This window comes from Mastigoproctus giganteus, chromosome 12, assembly GCF_048544385.1.
Source record: "Mastigoproctus giganteus isolate SK-2022 chromosome 12, ASM4854438v1, whole genome shotgun sequence".
NCBI lineage: Eukaryota > Metazoa > Arthropoda > Arachnida > Uropygi > Thelyphonidae > Mastigoproctus > Mastigoproctus giganteus.
Window position 1 is genome coordinate 150654421 of NC_143586.1, and position 12760 is coordinate 150667180.

The 12760-nt window shown below is 39.4% G+C and overlaps 1 protein-coding gene across 1 annotated transcript in view; it reads left to right on the forward strand.

Moving 5' to 3' along the window:
- Positions 1–3211, forward strand: part of LOC150077510 (myosin light chain kinase, smooth muscle-like) — a 70749-nt gene extending 67538 nt beyond the window's left edge. The window contains exons 10-11 of the mRNA XM_090386412.1: positions 816–888; positions 2541–3211. Of these exons, the coding sequence (XP_090242538.1) occupies positions 816–866 (51 nt within the window). The 3' untranslated portion in view covers positions 867–888; positions 2541–3211. The remainder of the gene's footprint in view (positions 1–815; positions 889–2540) is intronic.
- The last annotated feature ends 9549 nt before the right edge of the window (positions 3212–12760 follow it).

Genomic DNA, 12760 nt, shown 5'->3' on the forward strand with positions numbered 1-12760 from the left:
AGCTCAATCTGCTAAGCATCATTTTAGGATAACGTTTCGTTATAATGTACCACATGTAGATTATAAATCCATCATATAGAAACTCTGTAAAGAACAGTACAGAAAAGACATTGCAAGTTCAGGATGACAAGTTATTTTGATTTTAACAGGGCTATAGACGCCAAACTTGAAACTGAATCACGACACATCTTTATCTGCTGATGGGGTTAACTCAATGGATAGATAACGCTATGTCAAATGTCTTATGTATGTGCGCCCCTCTTTATCTCCTGTGAAACGTTCGTTCCATGTGATGCCACTAACACAATGTACGGAAAAGAATCGAAATCGGTTTTAAAGGAACCGTTTAACGTTATCCTATCTTATTGGAGACAATGCAAATTTGGTCGAACTATTTGTTTTTAAAATATCTCTAATTGTGTGGTGGAGTTTAATTTACCAGAAATATCCATATTAATCATGGACCTTCCCCGTGGCACTGAAACTGTAGACTTCTTAGATCTTGAGCCACTACACAACATATTCAACAACCAACCAACCAATCCCCACTCCCGCCCAAACTGCAATTAAAATCACAACTTGATGATGGGATCCATTTGGCTGATGTTCTAGAAGTGAGCCTCTGACTTCCAGAGCAAGATGATACCAGATATGTTTTAATATCTTATTATTCCTCCTTTTTACAGAATATTTTCCAATATTTTTGGAGTATTATTATTTTTAGTAACATAAATAATTAATATTATTGATTTACAGTATCATGTGTTAGTGCTCCAGTCCGACCTCATAAATAATGCATATTTATTTTGTTACAGAAAATTGTCAATACTCTCATTGCTCTGAAACGTATGGGGGCCACTTTCTAAGAAAACTTGGCACTCCAACAAGGTAACTTTATCTTGATAACTTTTAAAATTGATATCGAGCATGTAAAAATTCGTGCGTATTATCAAAATAGCGATACAATTTCTAATTGCCTGAAAAAAAGGAAGATACATGGTTTTTACAAATTAGAATAAAATAAATAAAAGGTACCGTTATCATATGAGAAGAGGTTTATTGAAGTGTGCCGGGAGCCTACATCTGTTTATAGGTCTCAAGAAGGAGTTCAGCAGAACCTTGAAACATTGCCAACATTTATGAACTGTAGTTTGATGTGGTAACTTTCCATAAACTTCTTAAAACAAATTCTGACATGATGTAACAATGTCTTTTATTTCATTTAACACCTAAGACTTGTAAACTCGCAGAATACTAATTTTATTTTATAGAAATGACACAGCTGGACATCGTAATTATAACCAATGGGCCGTGTTCAGTTTCCAATTTAGTATGACTGAAGCAAAAACAAAATGCTGACCGGTTTCGGTGATATCTGATTTAATTAATCTGAAGTCAATTATGAAGTTTTAAAATTGTCATATTTCCATCTTTGAACGAAAAATCAAACATTTTTACACATTTAAGAATTTAGACAACTTTAAATATAAAATTTATTTAAAGTAGGTCTTTCGTGTTGCTAAACTGTTTCATTAAATATTAAAATTCTGTTTTAATTCAAGGTTTCAAGAGACTCCAGTTAAGCAGGAAATATCATTATCCCGAATCATACAGACTATCTCCATAAATTCGTATAATTCAGTTAATTTAATTAATATAAATTAAATTTTATAAAATTTGTTATAGTTTTAATCAATTAATTCAATTTTATAAATTATATTAATTTCATTTAGAACAGTGCCAGAATATCTGTTAATTTTTTTCATGCCAGACCTTAAACAACACTTAAATGCTTCTTATCCATACCCTCTCTAAATTTCCGAATGTTTTAAAGAGGAAGAGTTATAAGGGGACTGTATAATTCTTTGGTAACTTTTTTTTAGGGAGAATGATGTTGTTCATAAAGAACACTGCGCTTCAGCTTTGCTGATATGTCAAATTATTGTGATGGACAAAGTAGGAAAATCTTAGGCATTTTTCGTTTACCTAGCCTTTTTCGTTTAGGCCTTAACCTGTTGCTATTTTCAGAAATTCGTTGTTCCTGGAACTGGAACAAGTTACCACCTAACCTTGCACAGGGGTATACAGCTTGTGTAGATCAGATGAATTATTTAAAGTTGTTTCAAAACGATCGTTAGTATTGAATATTTCTTGTTTCAGCATGGTGGAAAACCATCATGGAATCAATGCATGTTTCTTTGTCTAATACCTTCCTAACGATCTGAGTTATATATGGGACAATATTTTTATTTTCCTGATCAAACAATCCAACTAGTTCTATCGTATATTTCATTAAACTACAATGCATATCAATCTAAAGTACCACAACTTCTGTCGTCTTCGACTACATAAATCAGAGGACAAAATCAGATCAGATTCTTTTTCATGGGAATGTATGGAACTTTCTAAATCACCAATAGCCAAAACTCATTCATTTATGTTAACGTAATCTCTAAAACAGAGCTGTCTTATTAATTGTCCTCATAGCTTATTGTGTAACAGTGGAAAGTTGTCATATAGTTTTTGTTTATTTATTACAGGAGGTTCTATATATGAAGACTGCAAGACCATCCTCCTTCTGCACATATCTCCGTCACAGGACTTGGCGGGCAAAAAAAAAGAAGGCGTAGAGTTGTTGAAAATCCTTGTAAAAACTATTGGAATTATTCTGTTATTTATGGTAACACACAAATCGTACGAGCCTGTAAACGAGGATAGTGACTAGATCACCTACCCGACCCTTCGTTGCTACCGTTCTTCCTTTGTATACAAGCTTGGTTATGGACGGCGTTCATCCAACAAGAGGTTCTGTTTGATTCCTCGTGTGCACATTCCTACGCCTGTCCCCCAAACCTCCCCTCCTTTGCCTTTCCACTTATCCGCCGCATACGGTGACACTTATCATTTTCCTCGTTCAAGCTCTTATGTGTTCACTAGTCACGATCGCACGTGTGTGTCTCTTGGAGTGAGTGGTTTTTGAGAGCGTTTAACATTTGTTACTTTTTGAGAAAAGTGTGGTAATTGCATATGTAAAGCTGCGCAATTACTGAACTTATAGGCAGTTATATAAGCACATCTATGTACAAAAAATAGTTTTGTCAGCGAGTTCACATGGAGTTGGACGATTTGCATGCAATTTCCAGCAATATTTATGGATCGGACTCGTTCAGACTCAGCACAGAAGGTGACAATAAAAAGAAAATTAAACTAATGTAGCCTCCTTTCTTTAAAGTTACACTGACAGTAGACAAATTCTTTATAACAAGGAAAACACTGAATTTCGTATACAAAAGAGTTAAACATGCATGATTAATTAATCGTTGAAGCAAGTGCTTAGAAAACCATATCGAACAAAATACTGGTTCTAGGTTGAGAACAGAAATTGTCCAGCAACAACCAAATCAGATTACCATTGATATCATATTGCTCCATAAAAACGCCGAGGTTAAAACGAACTGAGCGCAAGAAATTATCTCCTGTAAACCTAGAATTAGGAGTGCCTTGACCACCTAGTAAAGTCCAGACTATGGCCATTCATGACCTCCATCTTTGGAGGATCTGTGGAGTGGATTCAACGCAATGAAAAAAGTTCAACAGGCAGTGAAAACACTATGTGGTTATAGTACGAAACTTCTTACAACAGTGGTGTACACGATTTTATGGTATGCAGTACGATCATAATCGCCTAAATAAATTAGGCGATTATGAAGAATATCATATGTCCAGCTATCTGAACACATCGTGTATTTTGTACACAATAAAGCAGTTTGCAAGGAAAAAGTACAGAGGTTTTTTTTGATACATCCTTGTATGGATAGAAAACTTAATTGATTTGTATTTTTTTCCATCTCAATGTTTAAGATTATACAGAAATATGATTTCATTTGAGTGTCACTTTTTCTTGAATTAAGAAATAGTTTTAAGATATTGCAAAACAATGGATATGCAAATACAAGGTGCAGCTAAAATGAAACGAGAATCGTTATTTACCAACCCCTTACTACTGCACTTGCCAACAACATTCATATCATGCTGTGGCTTGTTTTTTCCTGTACAACTTAGTTTGTTTCTTGCAATCGGTTAAGTGTTGATTGAACTGTGCCCCTTTAAGTGAATTAATGTTTTAACCCTTCGGCAGAAAAAAAATGAGTGATCTTAATTTAGAGCAAGGAATTGTTATGAACATTTTTAGTATAATTCGGTAAAATGGTAAAAACGTTGGAGATGTTACGGAGAGTGTGACCAAACCATGAGTCAGCCACGTGTGTTCGAATGGTACAAACGATTCATAGAAGGAAGGGTCGATGTCCACGACGACAGAAAGACCATCTTGACTACTTTCAGGCGAGAATGTTGAAAAATTCAAGAAATGGTGCGCCAAGACCGTCGGGTGACCATTCGACTGTTCGCAGAACAGTTCCATATTGACAAAGAAACAGTAAGAACAATTTTGACAGAGCGGTTGGGCATGAGAAAAGTGTGCGCGCGCGAATGGTTCGGGGTGAGAAAGTTTTTAACAAGATCAGGCATTGAAGCACCCAGCTTATTATTCGGATGGGCGCCGTGCAACTGTTTTTCTGTTCCCGAAAATTAAAATCTACCTTAAAGAATTTAAGGTAGATTTTAATTGAAGAATTAGCAAGCATTCAGAACATAAGTGCTGCAATTAAATGGGGGGGGTATCTTCAGAGGACTTCCGCTGCTGTTTTAGATCCTGGAAATCGCTGCATAGGAGCTGGAGAGTAATTTGAAGGGGTAAACATTGAAATTGTATTTAAAATAATAAATGATTTAAAAATATATATTTCTTGTTTCTTTTTAGCCGCACCTTGTATGAGTAAGTTTAACGCACCTCACATAATGAATTTCTATTGAGATTTTTGTGCTCTGCTAACAAGCATTCAGTTTTCTTTTTTGTCACAGCAGTATATCTTCGAAATAAGTCGAAACGTTAACGCCTTTTGAATATACTGACCCAGCAAAATATGAAAAATGTGTAATATCTCTATTTATGTTTTTAAGATTGCAAACGAAACATATTTTGAGGAAATGTTTAGAAAGTAGGGGAAGGTCCAGAAGTAATTTACTGTAAATACACTTGCGCTTTATTGCCCTAGTGGGCTTTATATCTAATCAAGTTGATCTAACCTTTTTGTCCACATAATTAATAAAAAAAAACAGAATTTGTCTTCATCAGTTCTTCTTCTTCCACTTTTGACAAGCAAACTTAAGGTAGCATTAACGAGAACATTAAATCGTGGACTCCATAATTTTTCGTTATCCTTTGAGAAAATTGGGGTTTTTGTTAAAATATTTCCAAAGATTTGGCAAAATGCTATGTAGGCTTTGGTAGGTCAGATCACCTTGAGAGCTGTACCCAAACCGATATTTTTGTACCTCTTCAACTAGAGTACAAGCACTACGATATTTATGTTCAAATTAAAACATGACTAATCAGTTCACTAACTATGTATGCGAGCCTTTCCTCAGTAATTTGGACTTTTAAAGGTTTTAATATTTTCCAAAAAATTATTTATGTAACGTTTTAATTTGTCTCTCTGTCAACAATATAATAAGTTTGCTGTCTGTCAAGTATTCTATTTGTTTATGAAAGGGTTCAGCTGCAAATACTTTTTAGTAAGTGGGACGTTATACCAACCAGGATGGACAGCGCAGTCTTATATACTGTAGAATAGTTTCCATATGAAGTGGGTGTAATGTCTTTGCCGTACTGCACGCGTGTATTGCAGGGTAGTATCATTTACAGTTTTACAAACTGTACGATAAGATCTGTGGTAAGCCTTCCTTTAACGAAATGATGGATCATATTGAGTGTCCAAGTTTATTGCAGCTCCAATTGCCCCCTCGACGTGGGCACCTATACGTGGTGAGGGGACCTCCCAGTGACGCTGCTGGACTTCCAGACTAGCATCACTGGGATCCAACGCCCACAGCCTAGGTTCCGGGCTTACATCAATGGAATCCGGCGTGTTTGCCGTGCGCTGCGACCCGTGGAAATTCGGAAAGGGGGATCCTGGTGGTTGAGGGGCCCAGCTTCAATACACCACTTTGGCCCCTGCTTCGACAAGACGGGTGGTCCTGGAAGGCCCGGCTAGGATCAATCGGCTAGTAGGTTCGCCTGCGAGGGTCAACCGTGTCAATGCCACGCCCCTACCCTCATGGTCCGAGGGACAGGATTCAGGCTGGCGGCAGTGCGGGTATGGTGTCTGGGTAGCCCTGGCGTCCCACTCCCGAGCGCATTTATTGCATGCCGGGTAGTGGGCGTCCCTTTGGGCTCCGTGGTGGGTGGGGAGCTCGGGCACTGAACCATATAAAAAACTTCATGAATCCTGAGAAACTTACTTCTTCAGGGGCCCCAACCCGGTCCCTATCTGAAACTACAGACACTGACAGCAATATTGCTTCAAAGAGGCAGCGGACTGAATTACCATCAAGTCCTATCCCGCGGTTTTTAATCATGCACTCCACCAATGAAAAACAGATTGGAAAAATGTCACCTTTCTTTATACAGAAAGGGTTAGATGGGTTAGTAGGTTCACCCAAATCAGTTAAGAGGCTCCGCTCTGGAGACCTCTTAATTGAAACTAAAAACGACAGGCAATCCGAACATCTACTCCGAGTAACATCAATCGGAGGAATCCCTATAACGGTGACACCACACAGAACACTCAATTCATCGAGAGGTGTCATTTCGGAGTGGGACCTTCTCGACGTCACCGAGGAGGAAATCTGCTCCGAATTAAAACCACAGGGAGTCATTGCCGTCAAGAGAATTACTGAGCGAAGGGATGGAAAAATTGTTAAAACCAGGAGCGTTATCCTGACTTTTAACACTCCTAAACCTCCTGATGAGATTAAAGCTGGATACATCAACTGTTCAGTGCGTCCATACGTTCCAAACCCTTTACGGTGTTTTAAATGCCAGAAGTATGGACATTCTCAAATGGCCTGCCGTGGAGTCCTTGCATGTGCTCGATGCGGTGCAAAGGACCACGAAACAACAGCATGTTCAGCCACAAAACCCACCTGTATTAACTGTGAGGGCGAACACCCGGCCTACTCACGAGCATGCCAGAGGTGGAAAGAAGAAAAAGAAATTCAACGGCTGAAGGCAGAGCTAAATATATCATACCAGGAGGCAAGGAAATCGGTCAAACCCCTGAATATCAACAGACCTACCTACGCCCAGAAGGTAGCAGGGAGATGTTCCGTCGGAACTCAGACGGACATGACCATTCCTCCAAAGGAGTCTTTCACTCCCATCGCACGGTATCTCTTAAGCTCTCAAAAACCTGCACAAAAGGACCAATCAGCTGCCACTCCTATATCGGTACCTCCTAATGCTCCACAGTTAACAAAGGTAATTACGAAAGAACAGAATAAGAAAGGGGAAGTTCCCCCTAGTTCCCAAGAAAAGATGGATGTCGAGCAAAAGGAGGTACCCGAAGAATCAGTCTTGGAACTCTTTGCGGAGGAAGACATGGACACGGGACAGCGTCCATTCTTCCCCAAAAAAGATAAATCCAAGACTGATAAAAGTAAGCCCTCAGCACCTCGGAAGCCGCCTGATGGACCCACCAAGCCAAAATAATGGCTAAATTCCTACAATGGAATTGTCGTGGATTCCGGCGAAATATAGATGACATCAAGGCCCTCCTGCAAAAGCACAAGCCAGTTTGCTTTTGCTTGCAGGAGACATACCTAAAGGCAAATGACGATCCCACGGTGCATAACACCACAATTTTTCGTAAGGATAGAATTGCGGATGGCTCTGTACATGGGGGAGTGGCTATCCTTGTGGGTAACCAGACCCCAGTACAGCCCTTACTAATTAGAACTAGTATAGAGGCTGTTGCAATTCGCCTTACGGTGGGATTTTTATTAACTGTGTGCTCTATCTATTGCCACCTGGGACTGACATCTCCCAGGCAGACCTTGATGATCTTTTAACGCAGTTGCCTGTCCCTTTCTTACTCCTCGGGGATATGAATGGACATAACACCCTGTGGGGTAGTGCTAACATCAACGGAAGGGGACGAGTCATTGAGCATATGCTCAATGACAATGACCTTTCCCTTCTGAATACTGGAACAAACACCTTCTTCCACATGCCTACCCGTAATTTTTCTGCCATTGATCTCTCTATCTGCTCCCCTTCTCTACTTTCTTCACTCACCTGGGAAGTGGAGGAGAATCCATACGGAAGTGATCACTTCCCTGTGATAACCTTGTTACACAGTGGAAGACCATGTCTTCCCTTCAGGTTACCACGGTGGAAGATTGATCAGGCTGACTGGACTGCCTTCCAACATCAGGCAATTTTTGATCTTAGCACGGTCAGTCAAGAGCCTATCAATGATGCAGTTAAGTACATCACAGAAAATATTGTCCAAGCAGCTGCGAATGCTGTTCCAAAAACATCTGCCCGGTTTCCACCATTTCCCAAACCTTGGTGGAATTCACAATGCACAGCAGCAAAAAAGGCTCAAAACAAAGCGTGGGGGATATTTCGCCGATATCCTACCACGAACAACCTTATAGCCTTCAAACGTGCACGAGCCAAAGCACGCTACATCCGTCGTCAGAGTCAAAAGGAATCGTGGATCCGTTTTACATCATCTATTAACCAGTCTACCAACTCTAAGGTAGTCTGGGATAAAATCCGGAAAATGAAGGGAAAATATACATCCCACCCTTCTTCAATCCTAGATTATAATGGATGCACTATTGCAGATCCAACTGCAATAGCCAATGCTCTTGGGGAAACATTTTCTAATATCTCCGGAACATCCTCGTACTCCCCAGAGTTCCTGGTCCTGAAACGTAAAATGGAAAAACAAGCACTTAATTTTAAATCCAAAGGCCTCTATCCCTACAACGGGGCGTTCACTATAGAGGAACTGAAAAGAGCCCTCGCTCTTTCCAAAGCAAGTGCTGTTGGACCAGATGGCATCCATTATGAAATGATTAAACATCTTTTACCAAAATCTATGGATTGTCTGCTCCTTCTGTATAACAGAATCTTTACTGAAGGGCAGTTTCCGGATTCCTGGCGAAAGGCAATCGTTGTTGCCTTTCCTAAGCCAGGAAAGGATCCAAAAGTTACCACCAATTATCGTCCTATTGCTCTGACTAGCTGTCTGTGCAAAATCCTGGAGAGAATGGTCAATTCTCGTTTAATATGGTATTTAGAATCAAATGACCTTCTCTCCAGCATCCAGTGCGGCTTCCGAAGGAACCGGTCCACTTTGGACCATCTTATTAGATTGGAAGCATCCATCCGGGATGCTTTCCTAAAACGCGAACACTTGGTGTCGGTGTTCTTTGACATGGAGAAAGCGTATGACACAACTTGGAGATTTGGCATTTTAAAAGATCTGCATAGCCTTGGCCTTAGGGGGCATCTCCCCTTTTTTATTCAAAACTTTTTAGCCAATCGATCTTTCCAAGTTCGTGTGGGATCCTCACTCTCTCGTCCCTTCAGCCAAGAGGAGGGAGTACCACAAGGATCAGTATTAAGTGTCACGCTTTTTGCCATCAAAGTCAATTCCATCACAGAACAACTTCCTCCAACTGTAAACTGTGCCCTCTATGTTGATGACTTTAGCATATTTTGTCAGTCATGCATCATGAGGGTTATTGAAAGACAACTGCAGAAAGCCACTGATCGCCTTAATTCCTGGGCACTTGGTAATGGCTTCAGGTTCTCGCCGGAGAAGACCGTTTGTGTACACTTTTGTCGCAAGCGTAATCTTCATCCTGAACCTGAATTAAGGCTCGGACAAAATGTTATTTCAGTAGTGTCAGACACAAAATTCTTGGGACTTGTGTTTGATAAAAAGTTGACTTTTCTCAAACATATTCGTCAACTTCGTACAAACTGCACGAGGGGACTTAATATCCTCCGCTCTCTCTCCTCAACGCGTTGGGGAGCAGATCGATGCACCCTACTACGGCTTTACCGTGCACTTGTACGACCCAAATTAGACTACGGGTCCCAGGTATACTCTTCAGCTAGAGATAGTGTCCTCCGATGGCTAGACCCTGTCCACCATCAGGCTATCCGTATCGCTACTGGAGCTTTTCGAACATCTCCTGTCCAGAGCTTATACGTCGAAGCAAACGAACCATCGTTATCCCTTCGACGTAAGCAGTTGTCTTTAAATTATGCCTTAAAGTTGAAATCCCTGCCAGACCATCCTACGTGGACATCGGTTTTTGAGCCACGTTGGGAAAACTTGTACAATACCCGTCAGACTGCCAACCGACCTTTTGGTATTCGTGTCCAAGAGCTAATCAGTGAGTTTAACATCATGGTAGACAAGGTGGCACAAACACCAAAAGAAACTACTCCACCCTGGCATGCTCATCCCCCACCGTGCGACTTTTCCCTTAAGAAATGGGTAAAGTCTGAGACCTCATCTGTCTACCAGAAGCTCTACTCTGCACACCAAGCTGAGCACTCAGACTTCCTGCCCGTTTACACAGACGGCTCGAAGTCTGAATCGTGCGTAGGATCTGCTGCTGTCTTTCCGGACACTATAATATCTCAGCAGATTCCTCCCGAATCCAGCATATACACTGCAGAGCTGTATGCTATAGAGCTAGCCTTGGATCACATTCGAACTTGTCAATTCCAAAGGTCAATAATATATTCTGATTCTTTGAGTGTATTACAGGCTTTATTATCTACTAGATATAATTCTCATCCAGTTCTTTGTCGGGTTCAGCAGAAGAGACATTCTCTTCATGAATGCAAGTTTGATATCCGCTTCTGCTGGATTCCTAGCCACATTGGGATAAAGGGAAATGATTTGGCTGACGCTGCAGCCAAATCAGCAACACCCACTCATAATCGCTGCCTGTCAGTCCCCTATACAGACTACAGGCAAATAATACGCAAAAAGATATATTCCCAATGGCAAGAACTATGGCAGAGACAGAGAACAAATAAATTATATCAAATAAAGCCTGTAATAGAAACATGGCAGTCTAGTCTGCGCAGGAATCGGAGCGAGGAAGTTGTTCTTGCTCGACTCCGCATAGGACACAGTCATCTGACACATTCTTTTCTGCTGAGGGCTGATGACCCTCCTATGTGCGAGTCTTGCGACACCATTTTATCAATAAAGTATATTTTAATAGATTGCGTTAATTTTACCCATGTTCGCAATATATACTTTACCGCTTTTACTCATCCGACTGAGCCTTATACACTCAGTCAGATTTTATCAGACAACGACCACGTGTCAGCAGTTTTTAAGTTTTTACAAGCTATTAATATATACACACATATATAAATTGGATCATTTATTTTTAAACTTATACTGCTTTTATACATATATATATAAATAATTTGACGAGGTAACCTTTTTAAAGGTTACCAGAATTAATTTTTAGTGTTATTTTAATCATTTCCTGGCGCAGTATAGCCTTAGTTGTTTTTGCGCCAATAAACACCAAATCAAATCAAAGCTCCAATTGCACTTCATGTAAATTCCTTCCCACACGTTTCATCTCAAAGCAATTCCAATGCAGGAATCACCATAGGTCGGGGAACTTCTCATCTAATGACTCACTGAATATGATCACTCAGTGACTCATTTAAAATTTGCCCTAAAATATAGATCATCACAGATCTATTCAAAGTGAGAAGCCGATCTTAGAATGTGATCCTAGCTCTTATCATTAGAAAAAATAATCATATCAAGACTTTAAATTCAAGTATATAATATATTGCAACTAATTTCATTGGAAATGTTTCAAACCATGAGTTATAATTGTCCATAGCAGTACGATACAAATAAACAATTTCCAGTAAATTTATATAGTTATTCATACTTAAAAAAAAGGCTTATAAATTCATACTTATAAAAAAGGCAAACAGTTTGTTGTAATTATATTAGAGCAATCTGTATCCTTTTTTTGTTTATAAGTATGGTAAATATGACTGGGGAATGAGCTTCGAAGACAACCGTGAACTGAGAGCTAAAGTTACGTTTCTTAAAGTAAAATTAAATCACCATTTTTTAATATCATTTAATGATATTAAAAAATGGTGATTTAATAAATCATTTAATGCAAAAATAATATCCAGCTAATTGTGTCCATTTTTAATTTAAAACAATTGTAACAGAGATTCATAATCAGCAGAAACTGCAACTTTTATTTCATTAAACGTTTTCAGTCCATCCTATATACAATCGCAGTTAGAGAACCAGATAACTTTTAATTTCTTATTACCAGACTCGTTAACAGTATTTAATTACTTTTTTCTAAAGGTTATTTCTTCATTGATCTGCCAATCCGTGGTGTCATCGGTTGTTCAACAGTAACGAATATTATATGTAAAACTTGAGATTTGCCAGATCCTGTATCTTCATTTGTGACTGGACTGACTGTTGAAGTTACAGCAGAAATCGAAGCCGAATTTTCATTATTATTTGCTGAATCTGATCGGCTTTTCCTTGGAAAAGAAATTCTTCGTTCGTCTAATAATTCGTGTTCCTCTGTAGGTTCTTCTCTGTATACAATAATTTGTTTCCCGGGTATATTTTCTTCCGAAAATCTGTTTTCAAGTTGTCTTGCTATTAAATTCAGATATCGTTCATCATCCTTGGAAATCTGTTGAAATATGTTTCTCTGATGTCGTTTTCCCTCATGTGATGAGGCAGGATAATCCATCGGGTCGCCTTCTGCTGTTCTGCGTTGCTTTTTTGACAGCTGGGTACTCAACTTC